Below are 22,536 nucleotides of genomic sequence, written 5' to 3' on the forward strand. Positions count from 1 at the left end.
TCTCAACCCTCCTAACACTGGGGCCCTTTAATGCAGTTCTTCATGTTGTGGTGATCCCCAACTACAAAATTATTTTTGTTGCTACTTCATAAATGTAATTTTGCTACTGTTATGAATTATAATGTAAATATTTTTGGAGATAGAGGTTTGCCAAAGAGGTCATCACAGGTTGAGAACCACTGGACAATGCGCCCACTATCCAAATAAATGAAACCATCCTTCTCAGAGCTCCACAATCCAGATTATGATACATGCAGATTCCAGAAAGCCATGGAAGCCGGGCCTGACTCCCCTTCTCACGGTAGTGCTCAAGGGTGTAAACTGCTGATGGGTCATTTAGCTGGGGTGTGGTAAGGAGCAAATGAGACTTATGTAGATAGAGATGGAGTCGGAATGCCCAAGCCCTCTCAAGTTTCAGGAATATCAAACCATCACATTTGCAAGTTTCCTGGGCTCCTACTGGCTGGAACTAAGCAGTAGTATCTGTGGAGGCATGCAGCTGTATTCATGCTAGTGGTCAGTGGAACCAGGCAACTGGACAAAGGCTTATCACACCACTTCGGGATCCAGGACAAATGAACAAGGTTTGGGATCTGACTAGTCTCCTAGATTTTTAGCTTAGGAAATAGTTTTTCTTTCTCCAATATTCTACCCTGAGTCAAGTTTAGAAATAAATCCCAAAGATTTAATCTAAGTATACTTAACCTCCTATTTCTTCAAGTAAACATGAACTAAAATAGGTGGAGGAAGGGGCTGAGACAAGGGGAACCTAGCGTGGGAATTCTGATGTTAGCTAGCTAAGACTATACAAATTATACTGGTCTAAGCCCAGCACTTATGAGTCCAAGACTAGCCCCTATGCTCTACACAGTGGGACCTTATCTCAACTAACTAACTAAATGAATAAATAAATAATCCATCTGTAATTTGGGCAATGCTTTTCAAGTAAGGTCAGGTAACAAACTGTTAGTCCCTGAAAAGAAAAGAAAAAAAGAAAAACAAAAAACAAACAAAAACCAAGCAACCAACCAAAAACAACAAAGTAACAGCCTTTCCAAACTCACAGGCAAAGTGACTTTTCCTTTATTTACTTAGTTATGATGTTACTACCCCGGTTTCCTAGTTAGTTCCTCTTGATACTGCTGCAGTATATGGCATGAAAGTGCCAGTGTCGTCAGACGTAAGGACCACGATTATGGACTAAACCATGACGCTGGGTTATGTTTGAATGAAAACATTTGATATAGATGGTCAGATGAAAGATACCAAGATGTCAGACAGCCCATCGACTGCTGTTGCCATGAGATCCAACAGTCAACATCAGTCTGATAAGCTACCCGACAAGGTGGTACAGCCATGCAGATGTCACGACGGCTGGCAAGCAAGAGGTGCCCAGGCAGGATTTATAGCAAAGCAGGTATTTCTGGCCTGCCGGGGCTTAACACCAATTCTAGGAAAGAAAGTTGTTTATTCTCCTACCAAGCAAAACAAAATGAACAGGTCAATCAGAAAAATGTCAAAGGAAAAAAAAAATCACATTAAGAATAAAACACAGAAACACGCAGAAGTAAACTTTCATCTATTAAAGTCGGATACAAACAGCTAAGACTAACACAAACATGAAAAAGTATTTCTCACTAGTGTACGCTGATGTATATATCACTACTTCTAGTTTATATAAAGCCAGAGATTCCCATGCTAGGTGAACCTCACTCTCCCGGTCCAGCCTCATGAGCCGCCCTGGTGGAGCTCTCTGAGGCACTACACGACGGCGTAGGCACTACACGACGGCGTAGGCAATTCTGGTTGTGAGTATATTTGGTAAGCCTGTCACTCACTTGGCGGAAGTGAAACAGAAGCAAAAAACCATAGCACTAAAGAAAACGGACACAATTTCGGAATGATCAAAGATGTCTTTATAAAGGTTTTCATGACTTCATTCTAAATATACAGAATAAAAAATGGTGTACTCATTTGTGAGACACCAACCAGATTTTCCTTATACTGTCTCAAAATTTAAAGATCAATTTCCCCAGAGGGTGTGCAATGCATCATAAAATGGCCTTTTTGAGGGTGGGAAAGGAAGGCATATTAAATTGTTCCATGATAGACATGCAAGACTGCTATCCAATATATATAACTTATATACATTTGATGACTTAGAAAAAACAATCATTTGTGACAAGCTTAAGAAGCCTGTCATATTTAACATACTTTAGGATGTTTGGGTGGCAGGGATTCTCCAATTGTACCATGTGGCCCTTGAACGTTAACAGAAGGCCAATTTTGGTTGAGTCTGCAGCAGAGTATCACATCCACTAAGGAAATACAATGTGGATTGAACGGAGGGTGGAGACCTTACCTTAACGCATAAAGGAAAAGGATGTCAGTGTAAAATACGGACTAAACTGCTTCAGGAAGAATGCTTTAAAAATCAACATAGGCTGGAAAAGGGATCTTCCTTCCTGGTTGGAGCCCTCCCAATGTAAGGCAGGACCCCTCCATGCTAACTTCTGCAAAGAAAAACTTTCTCTGCTTATTTAGTTTTCTCCTCTGAGTTCAAGCGCTGCTGGATTCGTTTGGCGTAACTTTGTGCCATGGAGTTAATAATAGACAGGATAAAGTAACACACCATTATGACGACCAGCTTCTCAAACATCCAGGACAACCAGTTTTCTCCCTGTAGGAAAGAAGGCAGAACAGTTCAAGAAAAAGGCTTTCCTCAGTGCGACAGTCGGAAGGATATTATTTACAATGCTTCAAGGGAAATGATGAGAACTTGAGGCTTGCCTAGACAAACCAATTAAAATCCGGTCTCTAGGTACCCTGAAATTTACACTTGGTGTCTGAGTTCACTCCGCTGGATGCACAGCTGATGCTAACTTGTATAGTTTAGGGAGGGGTGGTGGGCTATTTTTTTTTTTTTTTTAAACTGTGCCCTAGGAACAGTGGTCTTGTTAATCTACTCTCTACAGCTGACTTGCAGATCTTGCTGGGAAGGGGAAGAAAACTTAAGCTCTGTTTCAGTGTTAAGAGCTGCTTTTAGAACATAACTGTGAGCCACATTTGGACAACCACAGCAGCAGGGCTACACGAAGTCTAAAGTCAACAACAACAACTGCCTCCTCCAGGCTTGGTGGTTCAGGGTGCTGCTTACTCATCCCGGCTGGGCCTTTCCTCTGCCTCAGAACTGCTGACCAAAACGGCCAGGCTTGGTTTATTCAAGCCAGAGGCTCAGCTGTGGTGGGAGCCTTGCTTTATTTAAGAAAGAAAAGAAGAAGAAAGCAAACGGTGGCTTTCGTTTCCCACAGCAGAAATGAAAAAGGATCTTCATGTTCACGTCACCTAGTACTTGGTGATGGTATAGATGTTAACTTTTTAACCCAGTCTGGAAGTGTACGTAATAACTCATTTAAGGTCAAGAAAGCATTACCCCATCCTTGTTTCTGAAAACACCCTAGAGACACAAAGACAAATTCCCAGTGGGGAATACACAGTGTCTCAGCTTCTGCTAATAGACTGGTAAACCTCACTCACTCCATCTAGAAATCGGGAGAAGAGTGAATCTAATTTGAGCCTGAAGTTGCCGAGGGGGAGAAGCCAGAGGGTGCTCACCTGCGGGGTGCCCACTTCACTTCGGTGGTGGAGCTTCTGGCGCTGTGCCTCCAGGTACTCCTGAAAAGGCTTCTGCAGAGACGGGCCTATACCGGGGACAGCTCTGGAAGCAGGTACCAAAGCCACAGCAAAGACACATTTGGGAAGAAAAGCAAGAGAGATGTTAGAGAAAATCCACTTACCCCTCAGACTTACAAAGAAGAAGAAAAAAAAAAAAATAGCAGGGACTGCATAAAAAGAGCAAAATACAGCAATCAGAACTGAAGCAATCCTGTGAGGCTTGGGTAGTGGTCCTTAGAGTACAGACATCTCCCGCATTACTACATCTGGGAGAAACTAGGAACAACGGGGGCCCAGAGGCACTGCTATCACAGGGAGAGAGGCCAGCACAGCTGAGACTGCACTCTGGTGTGGCCGGGCAAAGAATAAAATGAATGACTTCTCAGAAGTCCCACATTTATCACCACTGGTTCCTGTAAGAACTGGTTTAAACCGATTAATAAGGAAATGACTTACGCTTGTGTCATCTCTAGTTAAAAAAGAAACTGCCCTCCCCCTCTCTGACTGTCCAATCTTCTGGGGGGGGGGTAACGTGGGGGGGGGAGGTGCTTTCTCAATCTAAGTCCTTATTAGGACAATCCCTGCGTCATCCTTATCCAAAAAGAATGCATTAGCACATTCGGGAGGCACCTCCCCCTCCCCAGAAGTCAGTGATTAACAAAGGAACAAAGAGGAACTACGGACCTTGAATCATTTCATGGCTTATGATGGATGTTTGCACAGAAACTCCTGTACATTACTAAACAGCCTGTTCCAAGATGTCTGGATAGCTCTCTCTGATAAGGTTCCGGACCAAGCAAGCTCCCCAGAGTCTGTGGAGCCAGGGTTGTAAAACCGGTCTGGCAACTGAAGCTACCAGGCTCCCGGGTTCTTTTTTTTTTCTTTTGATAGCTAACAGGCCTTTTAAAATGGTACTGTGGGGCAGCTTTGAAAAAGGAAACATCCTTATTTCCTGTACCCTTTATTTTCTCATCAGTCTTATCTGCTAACAGGCAAACAAGCCGATACTTTTCCTACGTCCAGACAAAGTATGGAAGGCGCGTGTGAGCAGTGCCCAGTGCTCGGGCAGAGTGTGCTGACTCCAATGCACTCTTTTTCTGGAACATTTAAGTTGCTCCTTACAAAAGCAGAGGAATAAATGAGGAAAACTCTCTTTTTGCTATTCTATCTGCCAGACAGGAACAACTCCTCCACTGCTGACCATCCCTTTTCTCTCACCCTATTATCTACCAATCACTTAACCTTTTGAGGCGTCCCCTATTATCTACCAATCACTTAACCTTTTGAGGCGTCCCCTATTATCTACCAATCACTTAACCTTTTGAGGCGTCCCCACTTTGTGTCCATGGCGTAGACAAGTGGAAACCAAACCAAAACAAACATCTCAAAACAAAGTGCAGCTGGCTGAGTTCTCGCTCATGTAGTCCCAGCACCAGGAGGCAGAGGCAGGTGGACACTGAGTTCAAGACCAGCCTGGTCTACAGAGTGAGTTAAAGACTGCCTTTTCCAAAAGAAAGAAAACCAGAAGACTGAACCAAGCTAAGGAACTGGAAGGGGAAAGGAGAGGTGACGAGGGATGACGTACTGAAGGTGACAATGGTCTGCATAGACTCCAACAGAAGGGCACTGCAGTCCCTGTCTTCAGACAGGTCTCTTTCTTCAGGGACCTTTTATTTTATCTGAGACAAAGTTCCCCCATGAACTGTCCCAAGTGCTGGATTATAGGTGTGAGCCATTGTTAGATAGTTTAGATATTGTAACCAAAGCTATTATGAGTAAATACATGATCTGAATAAATCTAAAACATAACACATTTGAAATCTAGGTATAGTTTTAAAGCCAATTATTCGTTGTAGCCTATTAACAGCTCCCTCTCTTTGGAGACAGTCTTCAGTATTTCAGGCTGGCCTTGAACCTGAATATGTACTCAAAGATCCTGCCTCCCCTCCCAAGTGTGGACATTACAAGTGTGTGTTACTACTGCCGCATCACCTCTTTGTTATGGTGGTTTTTTTTGAGACCATGTCTTACTATGAATCCCATTGCTGACCTCACTCAAATCACCACCCTCCTTTCTGCCTTCTGACTGATGGGATTATAGACATGTACCACCATGCCTTACACAGAGCATTCTTAAAAAAACTTTATTACCCTTTTACTTATCCATTGTGTGTTCATGTATGTGCAGGTCAGAGAATAACTGGTTTTAGATTTAGTTATTTATTTATTGTAAATGAGTGTTTTACCTGCATGTATACACTTGCATGTGTGTGCAGTGCTCAAGGAGGCCTGAAGAGGGTGTTGGATCCCCTGAACTGGTGATACAGATGGTTGTGAGTCACCATGTGGATGTTGGGAACTGAACTCTCTGCATCACCAACAGGGTTCCTAACCACTGAGCAATCTCATCGGTCCTTTCTCCTTCCTTTGTTAAGATAAGGTTTCATTAAGAGCCCTAAATGGCCTGAAACTCACGGAGACCTGCGTGCTTCTGCTTTCTGAGTGCTAAGATAAAACAGGTGTGCACCAGCATGCCCAGCAGAGGACAACTCTTGGTTCTGTCCTTAATCTACCTCAGGCTATCAGGCATCTCGACCCGCTGACATCCCACAGGGCTCCACAAAGTACTCTTATACCAAAGTTATTGAAAGAAAAAAAGAGAACTATGGTGACAAGCGCTTTTAACCACTAAGCTCTCTTTCTACTGGCCATTTCTCCCCTCTTTTTGTTCCAGACGGGGACTCAAGCAGCTCAGGCTGGACCAGAACTTGTGATACAACCTAGCCTTGCCAAGGACTCATGATCCTCCTGCCTCTACCTCCAGACTGCTGGGGTCACAGGCCTGCACCACCATATCCAGTTTATTCAGGGCTGGGGTTGAATTCACAGCTTCATGTTGCTAGAAAAACACCCAACCAACTGAGCTACATCCTCAGCCATAGCTGTCACTCTTAACACACGTTTAAGACAAACTATAACAGCTCATAACTTCATTCCTCAAGTTATACGTGAGCAGGAAACCAGAAGCAAGAGTCCATTCTGACACACTAGAAATAGCATGTTTGCAGGCATGCGTGCATGCATGAGTGTGTGTGTGTGTGTGTGTGTGTGAGATCGCGTCAATTTACAGTTCTCATGATGAAAGCATTAAGTTCAGAGCTCCCTTGTGCACACACCTAAGAACTCTTATCTCAACCCTCAAGAGTGGGTGAAGTCCTCCATCTGCTATTAGGTACTGAGTAAGTTCAAAGAACTAGTTTTATGAGACAGAGGAACACAAGGTTGGAGAAGAACAAATACAATACAACTACATTTCAGTACTTAACTATTTTCTAGTACTATTTATTAGACTAAAATGTACTTAAACTAGCTTTATAAATAGCTATTTGCTCTCAATAAGAAATCATTAAAAGAAGGAAGGTGGTCTCATTTGCTTTTTTTTCCCCCCAGAGACAAGGTTTCTCTGTGTAGTTTTGGTTCCTGTCCTGGACCATGCTCTGTAGCCCAGGCTGGCCTCGAACTCACAGAGATCCGCCTGGCTCTGCCTCCCAAGTGCTAGGATTAAAGGGTGTGCACCACCACTACCCAGCTTTTTTTCTTTCCTTTTTTTTTTTTTTTAAAAAAAAAAAACAACAGGGAGAAAAAATTCTGTGCATGACTTGAGAGGCAGAGGCAGAGGGATCTCTCTGAGTTGGAGGCCAGCCTGGTCTACAAAATGAGTTCCAGGGCAGCCAGGGCTACAAAGAGAACCCCTGTCCTGACAATGAACAGACACCTCCCCAAACAGTTAATGTGTGTGTGTGTGTGTGCATGGTAGGAGTGAGTGTTGGATATTTTGTTTCTTGTTACTGGCTTTAGAATAGGGAGAAGAAAAACAACAACAAAACTAAACAGCAAAAACCAACCATAAACTCTTCAGAGAAAATCCCCAAGAAACGCTAACGTTCAGAACTCAAACTTGATTTAATGTGTTGGACTGTTTCTCATGGTTTTGTACCTAAGTATATGTTAGCACAGACAGAAGACAAACTTCTTGGCAAACAGTAATTATTGTTTTTTAAAAAAGAAAGAAAAAGAAAAACCCTCTGACTGCAGCACCTAAGAGGGTGAAGGGGCCCGTGGGCCACAGCCTGGACAACAGTGTAAGACTCTATCTCAAACCAAACCACCACCACCAATTGAAAAGTAACCAACTAAACCAACCAACAAATAAATACACTCAAAATAACATCTGAGGAAAAAGAGCCCTGGCCAGTTGGTAAGTAAACTCTCTTATTTTAAGAGGTTTTTAGAACACATTTAACTCTTACTTTTAGAAATCATGTTTCTAACAAGAATGTGTATTCTGAACTCTCCTTATATTTCTTCATAAAGGCTTGCATTATTTTCTGTTCTCAGATATGTCAGGAACAGTCCTGAGGAAGCCTCAGAGCTGGCAGAGATTGTTGAAGAGTGGGTGGGATGATTATTCCACAATGCACAAATTTTCATTTGTTGCTTAATACAGATCCTATGCCTTTTCACTAGAACCCAGCAGCTATTATTATTATTATTCCTACTTCTCATGGGAATTCTTTCACACTATGTTTCAAGTTGGTTCACTACATGTAAAACCACATCTAAATAACTTTGAGTTACTTCTCCATCATGGAGATAGGAACCAACTATATCCTGCTATGAAACATTGAACCTTTCCTTCTATTTATCAAGAAAGATTCTGTTTGGATTTTCCTAGTCAGATGTGTTTTTGCTAATGTCATGACATGGGGGCACGTACTTAACAGAAATAGGAGCTGAAAATAATATACTGTTTTGTCGAAAATGGGAGAATATGCACTGGGTAAACTGAGGCAGGGGGACAGCAAGTTCCAGATCAGGCTGGAGTACACGGTGAGACCTTGTCTTAAAAGCCCAATAAAGCCATCCATGCTGCTCAGTGGGTGAGGTGCTTGTCCACAAGCCTGACAGCCCATGTCTGATCCGAGGTAGAAGAAAACTGGCTCTATAAATTATCCCTCCCTCCCCCACATGATAACATACTCGAATTAAATTAAAACATCAATGCTGGGCACGGTGGCATATGCCTTTAGTCTCACACCAGCCTACTCTACATAGTATGCTCCAGGACAACCAGAGCTACAAAGAGGGAACCTGTCTCAATCTGTCCCCACCAAAAAAAAGAAGAGGAAAAAAAAAAAAAAAAAAAAAAAAAACCCAACAAAAATGTACTGTTTCGTTAAGAAGTAGAAATTCCTCTGACTAATGCAGGGGCATGAATGAACTAAAATTTAATGTAACCCAAGCTTTGTTTCTTTTGTAACCACCTCCCCCAGGATCTCAGCACTACTAGGAACATGTAAGGTAAGTATCTTATCAGTATCAGACCACACTGACACGGTCTGAAATAAGGAAGTCATGGGTATGAAGGTGGTTTCACCTTCATTGCTCCGCACAGCACTGAGGCTAAGTTATTTAGAGCCTGGTGGTTATCAGACGGTAATCATCTCAAGGCATAACCAGGGCTGCTGAAAGCTCACAGATGGGTCTTAGGGAAGAACCTGGCCGTCTTGTTTGGCAAGTGCTCTTACACTCTGAGCCACCTTATTGGCTCTGTTTTATTTGCTTGAGACATGGTTTCATGTAGCCCAGGTTGGCCTGGAACTTGCTACCTAGCTAAGAATGGTCTTGAACTCCTGATCCTCCTGCCTATACATCACAAGTGCTAGGATTAGAAGAATGTGCCTCATCTGCCTTCTAAAACCCATCTTAAGGCTTAGTTAGCAGACTAATTAAATGTCCAGGTGGAGAGCAAGGTATTTCTACAAAAATCAATCTCCTCTCTTCCCCTTCCTCTTCCCCGCCCCCCCCCCCCCCCCCCCCCCGCTCCCCCTCTCCTCTACGTAGCCCAGGCTGTCCTGCTGGAACAGACCTGCCTGCCCTGCCTCCAGAGGGCTGGGGCTACAGGAGTGCGCCAGTGTGTCCAGTATTCTCTTGTCTTTCTAATGGACGGCTGCCAAGAGTCTTTTAGAATCCGGACAACCAAACCTGTGCTTCACGCCTGTGCTCGAGAGAAAACTTTTGTCTTAAGAATTTTCTGGATTCGCTGGGGTGGTGGTGGTGGCACATGCCTTTAATCCCAGCACTTGGGAGGCAGAGGCAGGCGGATCTCTGTGAGTTCGAGGCCAGCCTGGTCTACAAAGCGAGTTCCAGGAAAGGCACAAAGCTACACAGAGAAACCCTGTCTCGAAAAAAACAAATCAAACCAAAAAAACAAAACAAAAACAAACAAACAAACAAACAAAACAAAAAAGAATTTTCTGGATTCAATTAGTAAATTTCTAAATGAAATTTACCCTCTGTCTTCAGAGAATTCTTCCTTGCATTTTTTGTTTTGTTTTGTTTTGTTTTTTTGTTTTTGAGACAGGGTCTCAAAAGTAGTCCAGGTTGGCCTTGAACTCACATATTCCTGCCTGGGCTTCTCAAATACTGGGGTTACAGGTGTGCACCTGGATTTCTGGAGAATTCTATCATTTAAGATACAGTTGGGATGCAGTTCAGAAGCATAGGAAGAGAGCCCTCTGTAGAAAACTCTCTCCCTTTTCTTCTTTTGCAGGGGTAATGGGTGGTGTGCGGGATCTCCACATGGAGCACAGGTTGGCCTAGAACTCTCCAGTCTTGTGACTCAGTCTGCAGATGCTGGCATCACAGGCACACACTACCATTCTTGGTTAGAATGATGGTCGTCCAGCTGAAGCCAGCAGTCTTCTGCAGAGAATGAACTGGACATTTAAGCTAATAGTGGGCTGTACTCTGAGATAAAACAGAAGTCCTTGCCCATTCTACTTCCATCATACGCAGACCTATCTTCCACACAAAGAGGAGATAATTCTCTTTAGAAATATGTACACTCTAGTGAAATATTGTAAGGTTAAATTTTCCTCCCCACTCCCTCACCCCAGACAGTGAGTGATCTAAACAGGCTTAACCGTTAGTATTTTAATGAGTTGTCATTTCCTGTCTGATAAAGATTCTCACAGTATTTAACCACCAGTTTCCCTGGGGACCAACCAATACGAGAGCTCTATTCATAGTGACTCAGAACCGACCTCAGACTCCTGGCCTGATTCAACAAAGACAGATTACCCGACACCCTCCTCTGAAGGTGAACTCCTTGGAAAGGGTGGGGGAATTTATCAAGAAGCTTTCTAAAGAAGGCAAAGGCCATCTCCTAGGCCTGCATTGGTATTTACAGCTATCCTGCCCTCAGAGACTAGAGGAAAAATCAAAAGACCCCAATTGTTACCTAATAATGCAGGAGTAAGAGTGGACGGGCACTGACTGAGAACCAGAACTGTTTGTTTTCTGAGACAGGGTTTCTTTGTGAATCCCTGGCTGTCCTGCAACTAACAGATTTATCTGCCTCCCAGTGCTGGGATGAAAGGCATGCGACACTACTGCCCAGAGCAAATCAGCACTTTTTAACCTAGTAAAAATAGGGTCCAGTAGTATTCTGGGTACCTGAATAAAAGTGTTACTGTCGTTACCATAACTGAATACAGACTGTAATCTATGAAGCTGCTATTGTAAGGGGAAGTTGGTGACTTGTACATTTTACTTCCTTTAGGATCTAAGCTATGGTTTCTTCACACACAGGATTTTGGAAGATTACTCCAACATAAAACAAATCCAGAGTGAGAATTACACACTGTACTGAACAATCTAGGGCTTCTTCTATGGGTTTGTCTGTCCTGACAGTCTCTGACACCTTCTAAAACTGGCTGTGATTCAACCTCAGGCCTTGGGATTAAAACATCTTGAATTTTATTTGCATTTGTGCCCTCTGAAATAATTTAAACTTCTTTTGTATTCAACTTAGCTCACTGTGTACCCGGTGTTACCACCCCTTTCTTCCAGGTTTGGAAGACTGTAGCAGGAATCTCAAAAGTTCTTATTAATAAAAACAAACCCAGGGCCAGGTACAGGTATTGGGGTGAACACTGGAAGATCAGAGAAGCAGAACAAGCCACAGCTTCCTCACCTCACCAATTAATTCCTCAGCTGATCCTGTTTTCCTCAGACTGGAAGCCTCTGTGTCCTCCTCCAAATGAATCTTAGCTGAACTGTGATGCTCAAAGCCTAAAAACTTAACCAGCCAAAAGCTTCTAGTTTCTGGTCTTCACGCCTTATATACCTTTCTGCTTTCTGCCATCACTTCCTGGGATTAAACTCGTGAATCACCATGCCTGGCTGTTTCCAATGTGGCCTTGAACTCAGAGATCCAGAGGGATTTCTGCCCCTGGAATACTAGGATTAAAGGCGTGAGTGCCACCATTTTCTAGCCTCTGTATCTAGTGGTTGTTCTGTTCCCTGACCCCAGATAAGTTTATTAGGGTGCACAACATCTTGGGGAACACAATAATACCACAGGAGACCACTCTGCTTCATCCAAAAGCTTCAGGCATATGGTTGCTACTGCCTCACTGTGTTTCGAGTACACAAGGTTTGGTGACAACTGCCCTTGCTTTTGAACATTTGGGAGTTTCCTCTGAGAACCAGAACATGACTGAGACCTCTCTCAAGTGTGTTCTCGCTGGAGAGCACCTTCCTTCAGAATGCAGATCCGAGCGTGGAGGACAAGGGGACTTCTGTTAAGGGTAGAAACAGTCCTTCTGGCTCCATTCAAACAGCTGACTGCAGATTCCCAACTTTCAACAAGGAGGGGCAGAACACTGCCTTCTACAGTGCTTGCTGCCTCAGCAAGCACACCTTGGAAATGCATCTTCATGCCAGTTTTCAAGGAACAGAAACTAATCAATGCATCAGGCTGTGTTTATTGGAGACAGAGTAATATTCCATAGCTCAGGCTGACTTGGAAATAATGGTAATATTCTTACCTCAGCTTTCTAAGTGCAAAGATTATAGGGGTAGGCTACCAGGCAAGAATTCTGATCTGTTTCCATTGATTTTTTTCTTTATGTTGCTCTGGCTGTCCTAGAACTTGTTATGGAGACCAGGGTGGCCTCAGACTCACAGAGATCTACCTGCCTTTGCCGCCAGAGTGCTGGGATTAAAGGCGTGTGTTCAGTATCATGCCCAGCTAACTTCTACATTTTTATTGTTTCTTTTCTTTGCTCCCCCTCCCCAGCCTGCTTTTCATTTCCTCCTCTCTCCCTCAGGTGTTCACACCACACTCAGCTGTAATTTGTGTTTTCTTTTTCTTTAAGGTGTGTTTTTAAAATGTGTGTCCGTCTGAATGTATGTATGTATGTATGTGCAGGTGCCTATGAAGGTCCATGGAGATAGTTACAGACAGTTGGGACTTGCCTAATAGGGTGCTGGGAACAGAACCCAGGCCCACTGGAAAAGCAGTGAGTGCTCTTCATCGATGAGCCATCTCTCCAGGCCCATAATTTGTATTTTCTGTTGTTGTTGTTGTTTTTTGCTAGTATTTCCCTCATCCAAAACCACATAGTGGTTCCTATTAATGAAATAATAGGCTTATGTATCTAAAAAGTATTTATAGGGTAATTTAAAAGTGTCAAGAACGCCTTTAGCTTGCCTCTCCCTTTACCCTGTAAACGCTCCATCATCGAACATAACCGGTTCTTAGCTTTACTAGTCCACTGAAAGGCTGATACTGTTTCTCATGAACAGTTTAACTATGCCGCACCCCAGTATCTATGACAGGGACACTGAAGGGCTTCTACAGACCACCACAGACATGACAAGGGCCATTCTCTTCCCCTGCAGAGGGAGGTCACTTTAAAAGTGGTGTGTAAAACTGGGTCCCCAAAGCTGGGCCTAAACTCAATTTATCCTTTTTCAGATTACAAAAATGAATACTTGTGGTCCAGACTTCTAAAACTTTTTTTGAGACAGAGTTTCTCTGTGTACCTTTGGTGCGTGCCCTGGATCTCACTCTGTAGACCAGGCTGGCCTCGAACTCACAGAGATCCACCTGCCTCTGCCTCCCGAGTGCTGGGATTAAAGGCATGTGCCACCACTGGCCGGCCCAGATTTCTATAACTTTTTAAGAAAATTATTTCGTAATTATCAATGTCAAAGAGAATCAGGGACATGAACTAGTTTACTTTTTTTGTTTGCTATTCAGTTTATTTGCAGTATTAACAGTACAACATTTATATAACATACTTTGTAAATCAGGTCTCCCCTGCCCTTCTACATTGGGGGGCCAGGGAAGATCTAGTCCCTCCAACAGCTATAAACAGTCCAAGATAATGAGTTTATGAAAAATACATTCTCATCCTTCAGCAAACACAATTATTTATGAAGCAGTATATGGTTCAGCAATAGGGAGCAAAAGGGAAAACATTACTTCAAAGAAAGCAACAGCTTCTTTCCTGGTGGGATGCATCGTTTACAGACATGAAATATTCCTATCAGAGGTCTTGCGTTCCTTAGCAGAGTTATAGCAAACACTTTGTCTATCAGTTATGGGGAATTAGAAGGCTCTCCTGGTTCTCCTGGACACTTGGAAAACTTCACATTCATATCGAATACATTATCTGCCTCTGAACTTCCTCAGTGTTCACTGACACCCAAGACTTGTCCAAAGGCTGTTCTGGTTTTCTTGGCGGGGGTGGCTGGGTAGGGAAATATGGGTGTTGTTTGGTGCTGGGTATGGAATCTGGAGCCTTGAGCGCTGATTTTAAGTCAAATCATAGATCTCAAGAAATCTCCTTGAAGGACTTGACTCTTGGTCTTTATGAACATGAGATTTTATAAGAAACAAATTAGGATCACTAGCTATCACTCTTGAGTCAGGATATTATATAGCCCAGGCTGGCCTTAGACTCATGATACCCCTGTCTCTCCCACCAAGCCCAGACCAGCCAAGCACTGTACCCTGTCTCTCCAAGAAATATATATAAAACAAATTAGCATCTTGTTCAAGTGGTGGGGTTTAAATACACTTAAATTCTTCTCCTCAGGTGCTAGTTTACATTTTATATTGAAAAGATAGCCAGGCAAGGTGGCCCATGCCTTTAATCCCAGGCAAAACTCTGTGAGTTCAAGGTCAGCCTAGTTTACACAAAGTGAGTTCCAGGTCACACAGTGAGACCCTTTCTCAACAGCAACGACAAACTCAAACAGAAACAACAAAAAGGAAAGGTTGAGTTTCCACCCCTGGTCCAGACTGACATAACTCATGTTAACTACTTTCCATAGAGGGAGGGACAAGAAACAACATTCCGATTTCAGCACTTAATTACTAACTGGTTCAAATGATCTCTCTTGCCACAGGCAAGCCTGACTCTGAGGTCAAACACCAAGTTAACTCAAAAATAGGAGACAGCAAAGAAGAGCATGGAACATTCTGTATCTGGTAAAAAGTCCCTGTTCCAGCCAACCCCATCCCCCAGCCTCGAGTTCAATGACTGAGTTATGGAAACTTCTCTTGTGTGGTAAAACTGGGGACTTTGTCTTCCAATAAGACCCTGGCAAGCTGACAGCAAGCCAATGTTCTGCATATGGCTTGTTGCGAGTCATAGCTTAATGTTATTTTCTGGGAATTCTTAGCCTCTACTTGGTGAGAATTCTGGAACATGTCATTTTATAATTACAATTTTTATCACTTGGTTCTGCATTTTAAGAACTATGTGTAGATCTCATAATAGAGGAAGTCTATAATTAAATAAAATCAGTTTTATGTCATCATCATAATCAGGCCACAGAAATAAAATAATGCCTTTCAAATGCTCGTTTCCTAGTACTGTGACTCTTTCCTCTGACTTCACAGAGTGCAAAACAACATACAAGAAAATCTTTGTTGTTGTTGTTGTCAAGACAGGGTTTCTTTCTCTGTGTAGTTTTGGAGCTTGTCCTGAATCTCATGTTGCAGACTAGGCTGGACTTGAACTCACCACCACCCAGCTAAGAAAATCTTTAAAAACAACAATTGAATTCCGTCTCTATCCACCTGCTAAACACACCATAAATTAGAAAGCTGTTATCTATATCCTAATCTCTCAGAATATGTAAGTGATCCAGTACATCTGATTATTTGCATGTATAGCTATTTACATGTATTGATTTAGAAGTTGACAATAAGGACTCTTTCCCTTAAACCTAGTAATACTGGCAACTACTTTCCAGAACTGTCATAGAATTAAGTCTGTTAATTACAATTGGAGGATAAGCACTATTTAAATTAGGGTATCATATTTCGCTAAGTTACTCCACACTTATAACCACCAGAACCACCACGACCATCGCCAACGAAGAAGAGCAGTCCATAGGGGCTGGAGAGGAGGCCCAACAGTCAAGAGCGCCCCCGGCTGCTCTTCCTGCGGACCTGAGTTGGGTTTCCAGAACACAGGCTGGATGGCTCACAACCACCTGTAACTCCAGCTCCAAAAATTCTGACACTCTCTTCTGGTCTCCACTGGTACCCAAACACATGTGGAATGAACTCACAAGGACATACACACAGAAGTAAAAATAGGGCTGACTATAATAAAAAAGTAATTTCAGCCAGGTTTGGTGATATACACCTTTAATCTCAGGGATCAGGAAACAGGCAGGTGGATCTCTATGAGTTCAAGGCCAATGTTGTACATTGTGAGTTCCAAGCCAGCCATGATACATAGTTGAGAGCTTGTTACAAAAGGGGGGGGGGCGCATGCTGGGCGGGGGAGGTTAGAGAAAGAAACAAACAGATGGGAGTGGGAAGGAAGGAAATGAGAGAAAGAAAAAAAGAAAGAGAGAGAGAGAGAGAGAGAGAGAGAGAGAGAAAAGAAAGGAAGCAAGCAAGCAAGCTGATCATTCTCAGCTTTAAAGCTAGTATCAGACAAACCCGAGCTACATGCACCCATGCCTTCATTCTTGGTTTAGTGGTATATTTATCTTTGTGCAGTGCTAACACACACACACACACACACACACACACACACACACACACACTTTTGTTTATTTTTTGAGATGGGGTTTCTCTGTGTAGCCCTGGCTATCTTGGAAATCTGTAGACCAGGCTAGCCTCCAACTCAGAGATCCACCTGTCTCTGCCTCCTGAATACTGGGATTAAAGGCGTGTGCCACCACCAACCATTGAACACATATTTAAAAACATTTCCTATTTTAGCCAGGCTGGCAGTACAGGCCTTTAATTCTAGTAGGCAGAGGCAGAGGCAGAGGCAGAGGCAGAGGCAGAGGCAGAGAGGCAGAGAGGCAGAGGCAGAGGCAGAGGCAGAGGCAGAGGCAGAGGCAGAGGCAGAGGCAGAGAGGCAGAGAGGCAGAGAGGCAGAGAGGCAGAGAGGCGCAGAGGCAGAGAGGCAGAGGCGCAGAGGCGCAGAGGCAGAGGCAGAGGCAGGAAGATCTCTATGAGTTTGAGGGTGGCTAGGGTTATGTAGAGACCCTGTCTCAAAAGAGAAAACAAAACAAAAACAATTTTCTATTCCAAAACTTAGGAAAACAAATCTTGTCATGTTTGATTAGAGATTGTGATTATACTTTTATTACTGACAAAATACTAAAAAGCTATCTTTTGGCATCTGATAATGAAACCAAATCTAAGTAACTTACACTATTTAAAGATATTTAAGTTTTGTTTTTTTTTTTTACTTGACCACTGAACCATCAATTCTGGCCCACACTTATATGATTTAATAGCTAATCTACAAGCTGAGATAATCCTTGCAGCTAGTCCTATGAAAAAGACAAAGATATCGGGAAATTCTATCATGTCTGAAAATAATTTTGAAACTCTTGAATGTACTAGAATGAAAATCATTTAAAAAAAAAAAAGTTTCTTGTAGCCAGTCTGGCCCCAATCTCTGTGTAACTGAAGATGACCTTGAATTTCCAATCTTCCAGCTTATACCTCCTGCATGTTGGGATATAAGGAATGTGCTACCACACCTGTTTCATGTAGTCTTGGGGACTGAATCCAGGGATAGGCAAACACTTAAGCCACATTCCCAGGCTCTCTATTTTTTAGAGAAAAAGGATTTTTCTATTATTATTATTTATTATTATTTTGGTTTTTTTTTTTTTTTCAAGACAGGGTTTCTCTGTGTAGCCCTAGCTGTCCTGGAACTCATTCTGTAGACCAGGCTGGCCTCAAACTCACAGATATGGCTTGCCTCTGCCTCCCAAGTACTGGGATTAAAGGTGTGCATCACTACTGCCTGACTTACACATAATTTTGATAATGTATGTCTGCATGTAGGTATGTGAACTAGTAAAGTTGCCCTTGGAGGCCAGAGGACTGGGATCCCTTGGAGCTGGAGTTACAGATGGTTGTGAGCCATCAATGTGGGTGCTGGAAACCCAGCTTGTGCTCGCTAGAAGTGCTCTAAGACAGAGCCATCTGTCTATCCCCTCACTGGGATTCTTTGAGGCGCTAGTCTAGTGCAGTTTAAAAGAAAGGAATTGGGGACTTGGAAAAACTAAGTTGTCCAAATATTAAAGGCACTTCAACTTCTATATACCGTAGAGAAATGGCAGAATTTCTTAGAACCTCCAAAATCTGAGGAAACAATAGAAGAATATGGGCTAATGTAAATGATCTGCTGACTTTTCTATTTGGATAGCATATGCTCATTTCCTGAGTATCTGCTACGTGTAAATCAAGTGGCCAAGTGCTCAGGCCAGGGAACAGTAATACATGCTTTCTGGTATTAGGAAGCATACAGATGCTGGCCATGGGGACACATGCCTTTCATTCCATCACTTGGGTGGTAGAGACAGGTGGATCTCTGGGGGCTGGTTAAAAAAAAAGATGTTAATCAGAATTAGGGAGGTAGCTGAGTTAGTAGAGTGCTTGCTCAGCACATATAAAGTCTCAGATTTGCTCCTCAGAGCCACATAAACTGAGCCTTGTGGGGGAACATCTAGAATTCCAGCACTCAGGAGGCGGAGGCAAGAGGATCTGAAGTTTAAGACCAGCCTCAACTACATAATGTTTGAGGTCGGCCTGGGCTACATAAAACTCCAGAAAAAAAAAAAGGCGGCGGTGATGGGGGGAAACAAGTACTCATATATTTGTAAGCATAAAATAAAACTGTAAGTGCATGTAGTATATGTTGGTCCCTAGCTCAGGAATATTTAACCAAATTACAGAAGGTTTTCTGAGAATAAAAGCTGAAATCTAATGGACATTCTGACTGTGGATGATGGATGGTTTTATTCTCCATACAACACTTGGCACCAATGTGGAAAACACACACATTTTTTGTGGGAGTCGGGAACACACCTGGGACATTCTAAATGTGAGGACTATACTCTACAACTGAGTAAGCCATGCCTATGAGGTGATAATTGTATTTACACACCAGAGATTGAATTGAGGGCCTCCACATGCTGCCAAATGGTATTCTGCTGAGTAACTGTTTTGGCCCCTAGAATGACTTGTTAGACTGGGAGTGTTCTGCTAAGGGCATACATGTGTAGAGGACAAGGACACTGTCAGCTGTCTCATTAGACAGCGCATGGGATGGTCCCTCATAATAGACAACATAAGGTGCAAAGGTTAAGGCGGGTTCAAAGATGAACAGTGGGAATCGCAAGCATCTGTGCCATTGTTTGAGGAGACAGGCACGCAGCAGCGCTCTCCACACCTTCTTAAGGAGTTTTCGATTTCTTTTAAGAACAAAAGGACAACAAGTGAGGTGTTAAGCAAAAAAGAGCAGAGGATTGAGGACACTGTTGGCGACCTGCCCAGTTAAAATTGTAAGGTTACTGACAGTGGTAGGAGTAACAGACCTGGGGAGGTCAGAAACACTTTCAGCAGACTGAGGCAGGCAGCTCTGTAAGCAAGCGTCTAGAAACCCCACAGGCTGGAGGTGATGGTGGGCAAGGTGAAAAGTAGCTGAAACTATTACTGCTACAATGTTTAGTCTGAGGAAAGGAGAAATGAGGAAAGTGGCTTCTACAATGTGTGCTGCATGTACGACATCCTACAATGTGTCTGTTCTTTCAGAATTTTCTCAAGGAAGGTAGAGTAATAGCTAAGAATGGGTGAATATTTTCCTCACATTTCAAAAATGGGAGACAATCTCCATCCCCACCCCCCACCCCATGAAAGACATACCTCAGGAGGGCCTCAAACTCTGACCCACCCTCGGCCTCCCCTAGTGCTGGGAAGACAGGCCTGTACCAGTGGACCCACCTTCCCTTCCTTTGCTCTGAAAGTGATATATAGTGACATATGAAGCATTTTGTTTACACAGATTCAGGCTGCCAAAAACCAGAGAGGTTACAGTTTCATGTATAAATTATACTCTCCATTAATAATCAGAAATTTAGGAATTAAAGCAATACTTGGTAATATTTAGTATAGTCTCAAGAATGTATTTTTCCTTATTTTATTAGCAATGAAATATAAAATATTATATAAATGATTTTTACTATAAAACATAATACATAAGAGTAACTATACTATATTGTACATGGTTTGAAGAAAAATAAATCAACACAAACTCATCACCAAGTAACAACTCTTTTTTTTTTTTTTTTTTTTTTTTTTTTTTTTTTTGGTTTTTCCAGACAGGGTTTCTCTGTAGCTTTGGAGGCTGTCCTGGACTAGCTCTGTAGACCAGGCTGGTCTCGAACTCACAGAGATCTACCTGCCTCTGCCTCCCGAGTGCTGGGATTACGGGCATGCGCCACCACCGCCTGGCAACAACTCATTTTAAATAATAAAAATTTTCACAAATGTTTGGTGGTATCAGTGACTTTTAAGATGCAGACTGACATTAAGAATAAGCAGAGTGAGGGTTGGGGATTTAGCTCAGTAGTAGAGTGCTTGCCTAGCAAGCACAAGGCCCTGGGTTTGATCCTCAGCTCCAAAAAAAAAAAAAAAAGAATAAGCAGAGTACACTTTATGCTAACACGTTTCCATCATAGCACACTCTACTACTAAAGGAATGAAAATTCTCTCTTGCAAAAAAATGAATTAAAGGTGTGTGCCAGTTGGTGGTGGCGCATGCCTTTAATCCCAGCACTCCAGAGGCAGGGTCAGGTGGATCTCTATGAGTTTGAGGCCAGCCTGGGCTACCAAGTAAGTTCCAGGAAAGGCCCAAAGCTACACAGAGAAACCCTGTCTTGAAAAAAAAAATGAATAAAAAGAACACATGATGGATGATGCAAGCTCTGAACCCAACAATTCTTGGTTTTATTTCCAACACCTGACTCTGTTCAGATTCCAGTTGAAAATTAATCAAAATCGGTATTTCTGTGCTGTTTTGTAGACCTGTAGCAGGCAACTTTGTGACATTATCATTCGAACTGTATATTAAAATGTTGTACTAACAATTTATATATATTGTATTAATAATTTGTTGACCTGTAACTGATGATTTTGTAACATTATCATTTGAACTGTATGTTAAAATTGCAATAAATAAATAAATAAACAAAAGCATTGGATAGTTTAGCCATTTTATTGGCCTAATTTTTCTCTAGTAAAGTAACAGCTTCCTACTTGATAAATTTTGAGACAATTATCACATACCACTGCACCTCCTTTAATGAAACACTCAAACTTTATGTAAGATTTGTATTTAACGGAACTTGCAACTGTGTAGCTGGCCTAAAGCCCCATTAAACTGTAATGACACATGCAAGCCTTTTCTACAGAGAGAGGCCACAGACACTAACCCCAAAGCTCTTTAAAATCAAGAATTACGTGAACTGATACATATTTAGTTTCCAAAGACATGGAAAAAGTGAGCTTCATTCTTCCCTGCAGTTGGGTAAGAATGTCTTTTCAATACCTAACAATAGGGCAGATACTTTTTGTTTCTCAAAAACAGAGCCGTTTAATTTTTCATCCTAACTTACTCTTCCACACACACTTACTCTATTCAAAGCACAATATTAATATTAGTCTTTAAGGAATTACTCACCCGATGAAAGCTACCATCTGTTCCACGATGTGCTTGCTGAAAGTTATTATAACAAAGATTTTCTGTTAAAAAAAAACAACAACAAACCACCAGTTAAAACAGTCATTTAAAAGAACTACCTGAAATTCTAAAGTATAATTGTCTAAAAAGAAAAAGACGTTGATGTGCTGCCCCTAACTAATTTTAATATTTCTTTCAAAATAAGAGACCACTGAACTCAAATCGTAGTTGGCATTTTAAAGATGTGTTTCCTTAAGCACGGCTGTGGTATTTCACAGGGATACAGGACTGTGTCTCAGAGAAGACGTGAGTCATGAAACCCGAGACTGGAAGGAAAGAGTGGAGATGAAGCCACTCTGTGCATCTCAGAACCTGCACAGAGCAGAAGCCATGGGTTCCCATGCAGCTCCCACCATGGACTCAAAGCTGACGACTCTAACAATAGGCATCTGGCCTATATCTACACTGAAGACTTGGGGAAGACTGCCTGCTTTAGGAAGGTTTTACAGCAACAAGATCAAAGTTCCCAAAAGCTGGACAAGCCGACCTTCCGGCTTCGTATTACAGAGTCCCCATCAGACCTTCCAAGTTTTCAGTCTGATGAATATGAAGTACTCTGTTAATTAAAAATATGTATTTCTGACATTAAGACAATAACAAGCCAGGCAGTGGTGGTGCATGCCTTTAAGCACTCAGGAGGCAGAGCCAGGCGGATCTCTGTGAGTTCAAGGCCAGCCTGGTCTATAGAGCGAGATCCAGGACAAGCACCAAAACTACACGGAGAAACCCTGTCTTGAAAAAAAAAAAAAAACAACAAAATAACAACAACAACAACAACAACAAAAAAACCAACCAAAAAACAAAACAAAACAAAAAGACGATGACAAAATACTTTTAGTACTATATTCTCAGCTTGATTCAACACATGTGAGCATAAAGTACATATTATGGATAACATTAGGCAATATTAAGGGTTTTTAGGAAACACAAAGCT

General features: G+C 42.3%; 1 protein-coding gene across 2 annotated transcripts in view; it reads right to left on the minus strand.

Annotated features, from left to right (window-relative positions):
* Nucleotides 1-1,893: 1,893 nt before the first annotated feature.
* The window catches only part of Vmp1 (vacuole membrane protein 1), a 101,902-nt gene continuing 81,259 nt past the window's right edge, over nucleotides 1,894-22,536 (minus strand). For both annotated transcript variants that reach the window (XM_036196772.1, XM_036196773.1), the window contains exons 10-12: nucleotides 21,543-21,604; nucleotides 3,616-3,718; nucleotides 1,894-2,680 (exon numbers count right to left, since the gene is read on the minus strand). In XM_036196772.1, coding sequence (XP_036052665.1) covers nucleotides 2,537-2,680; nucleotides 3,616-3,718; nucleotides 21,543-21,604 — 309 coding nt within the window. In that variant the 3' untranslated portion in view covers nucleotides 1,894-2,536. The remainder of the gene's footprint in view (nucleotides 2,681-3,615; nucleotides 3,719-21,542; nucleotides 21,605-22,536) is intronic.

Source organism: Onychomys torridus, chromosome 8 (genome assembly GCF_903995425.1).
Source record: "Onychomys torridus chromosome 8, mOncTor1.1, whole genome shotgun sequence".
NCBI classification, from domain to species: domain Eukaryota; kingdom Metazoa; phylum Chordata; class Mammalia; order Rodentia; family Cricetidae; genus Onychomys; species Onychomys torridus.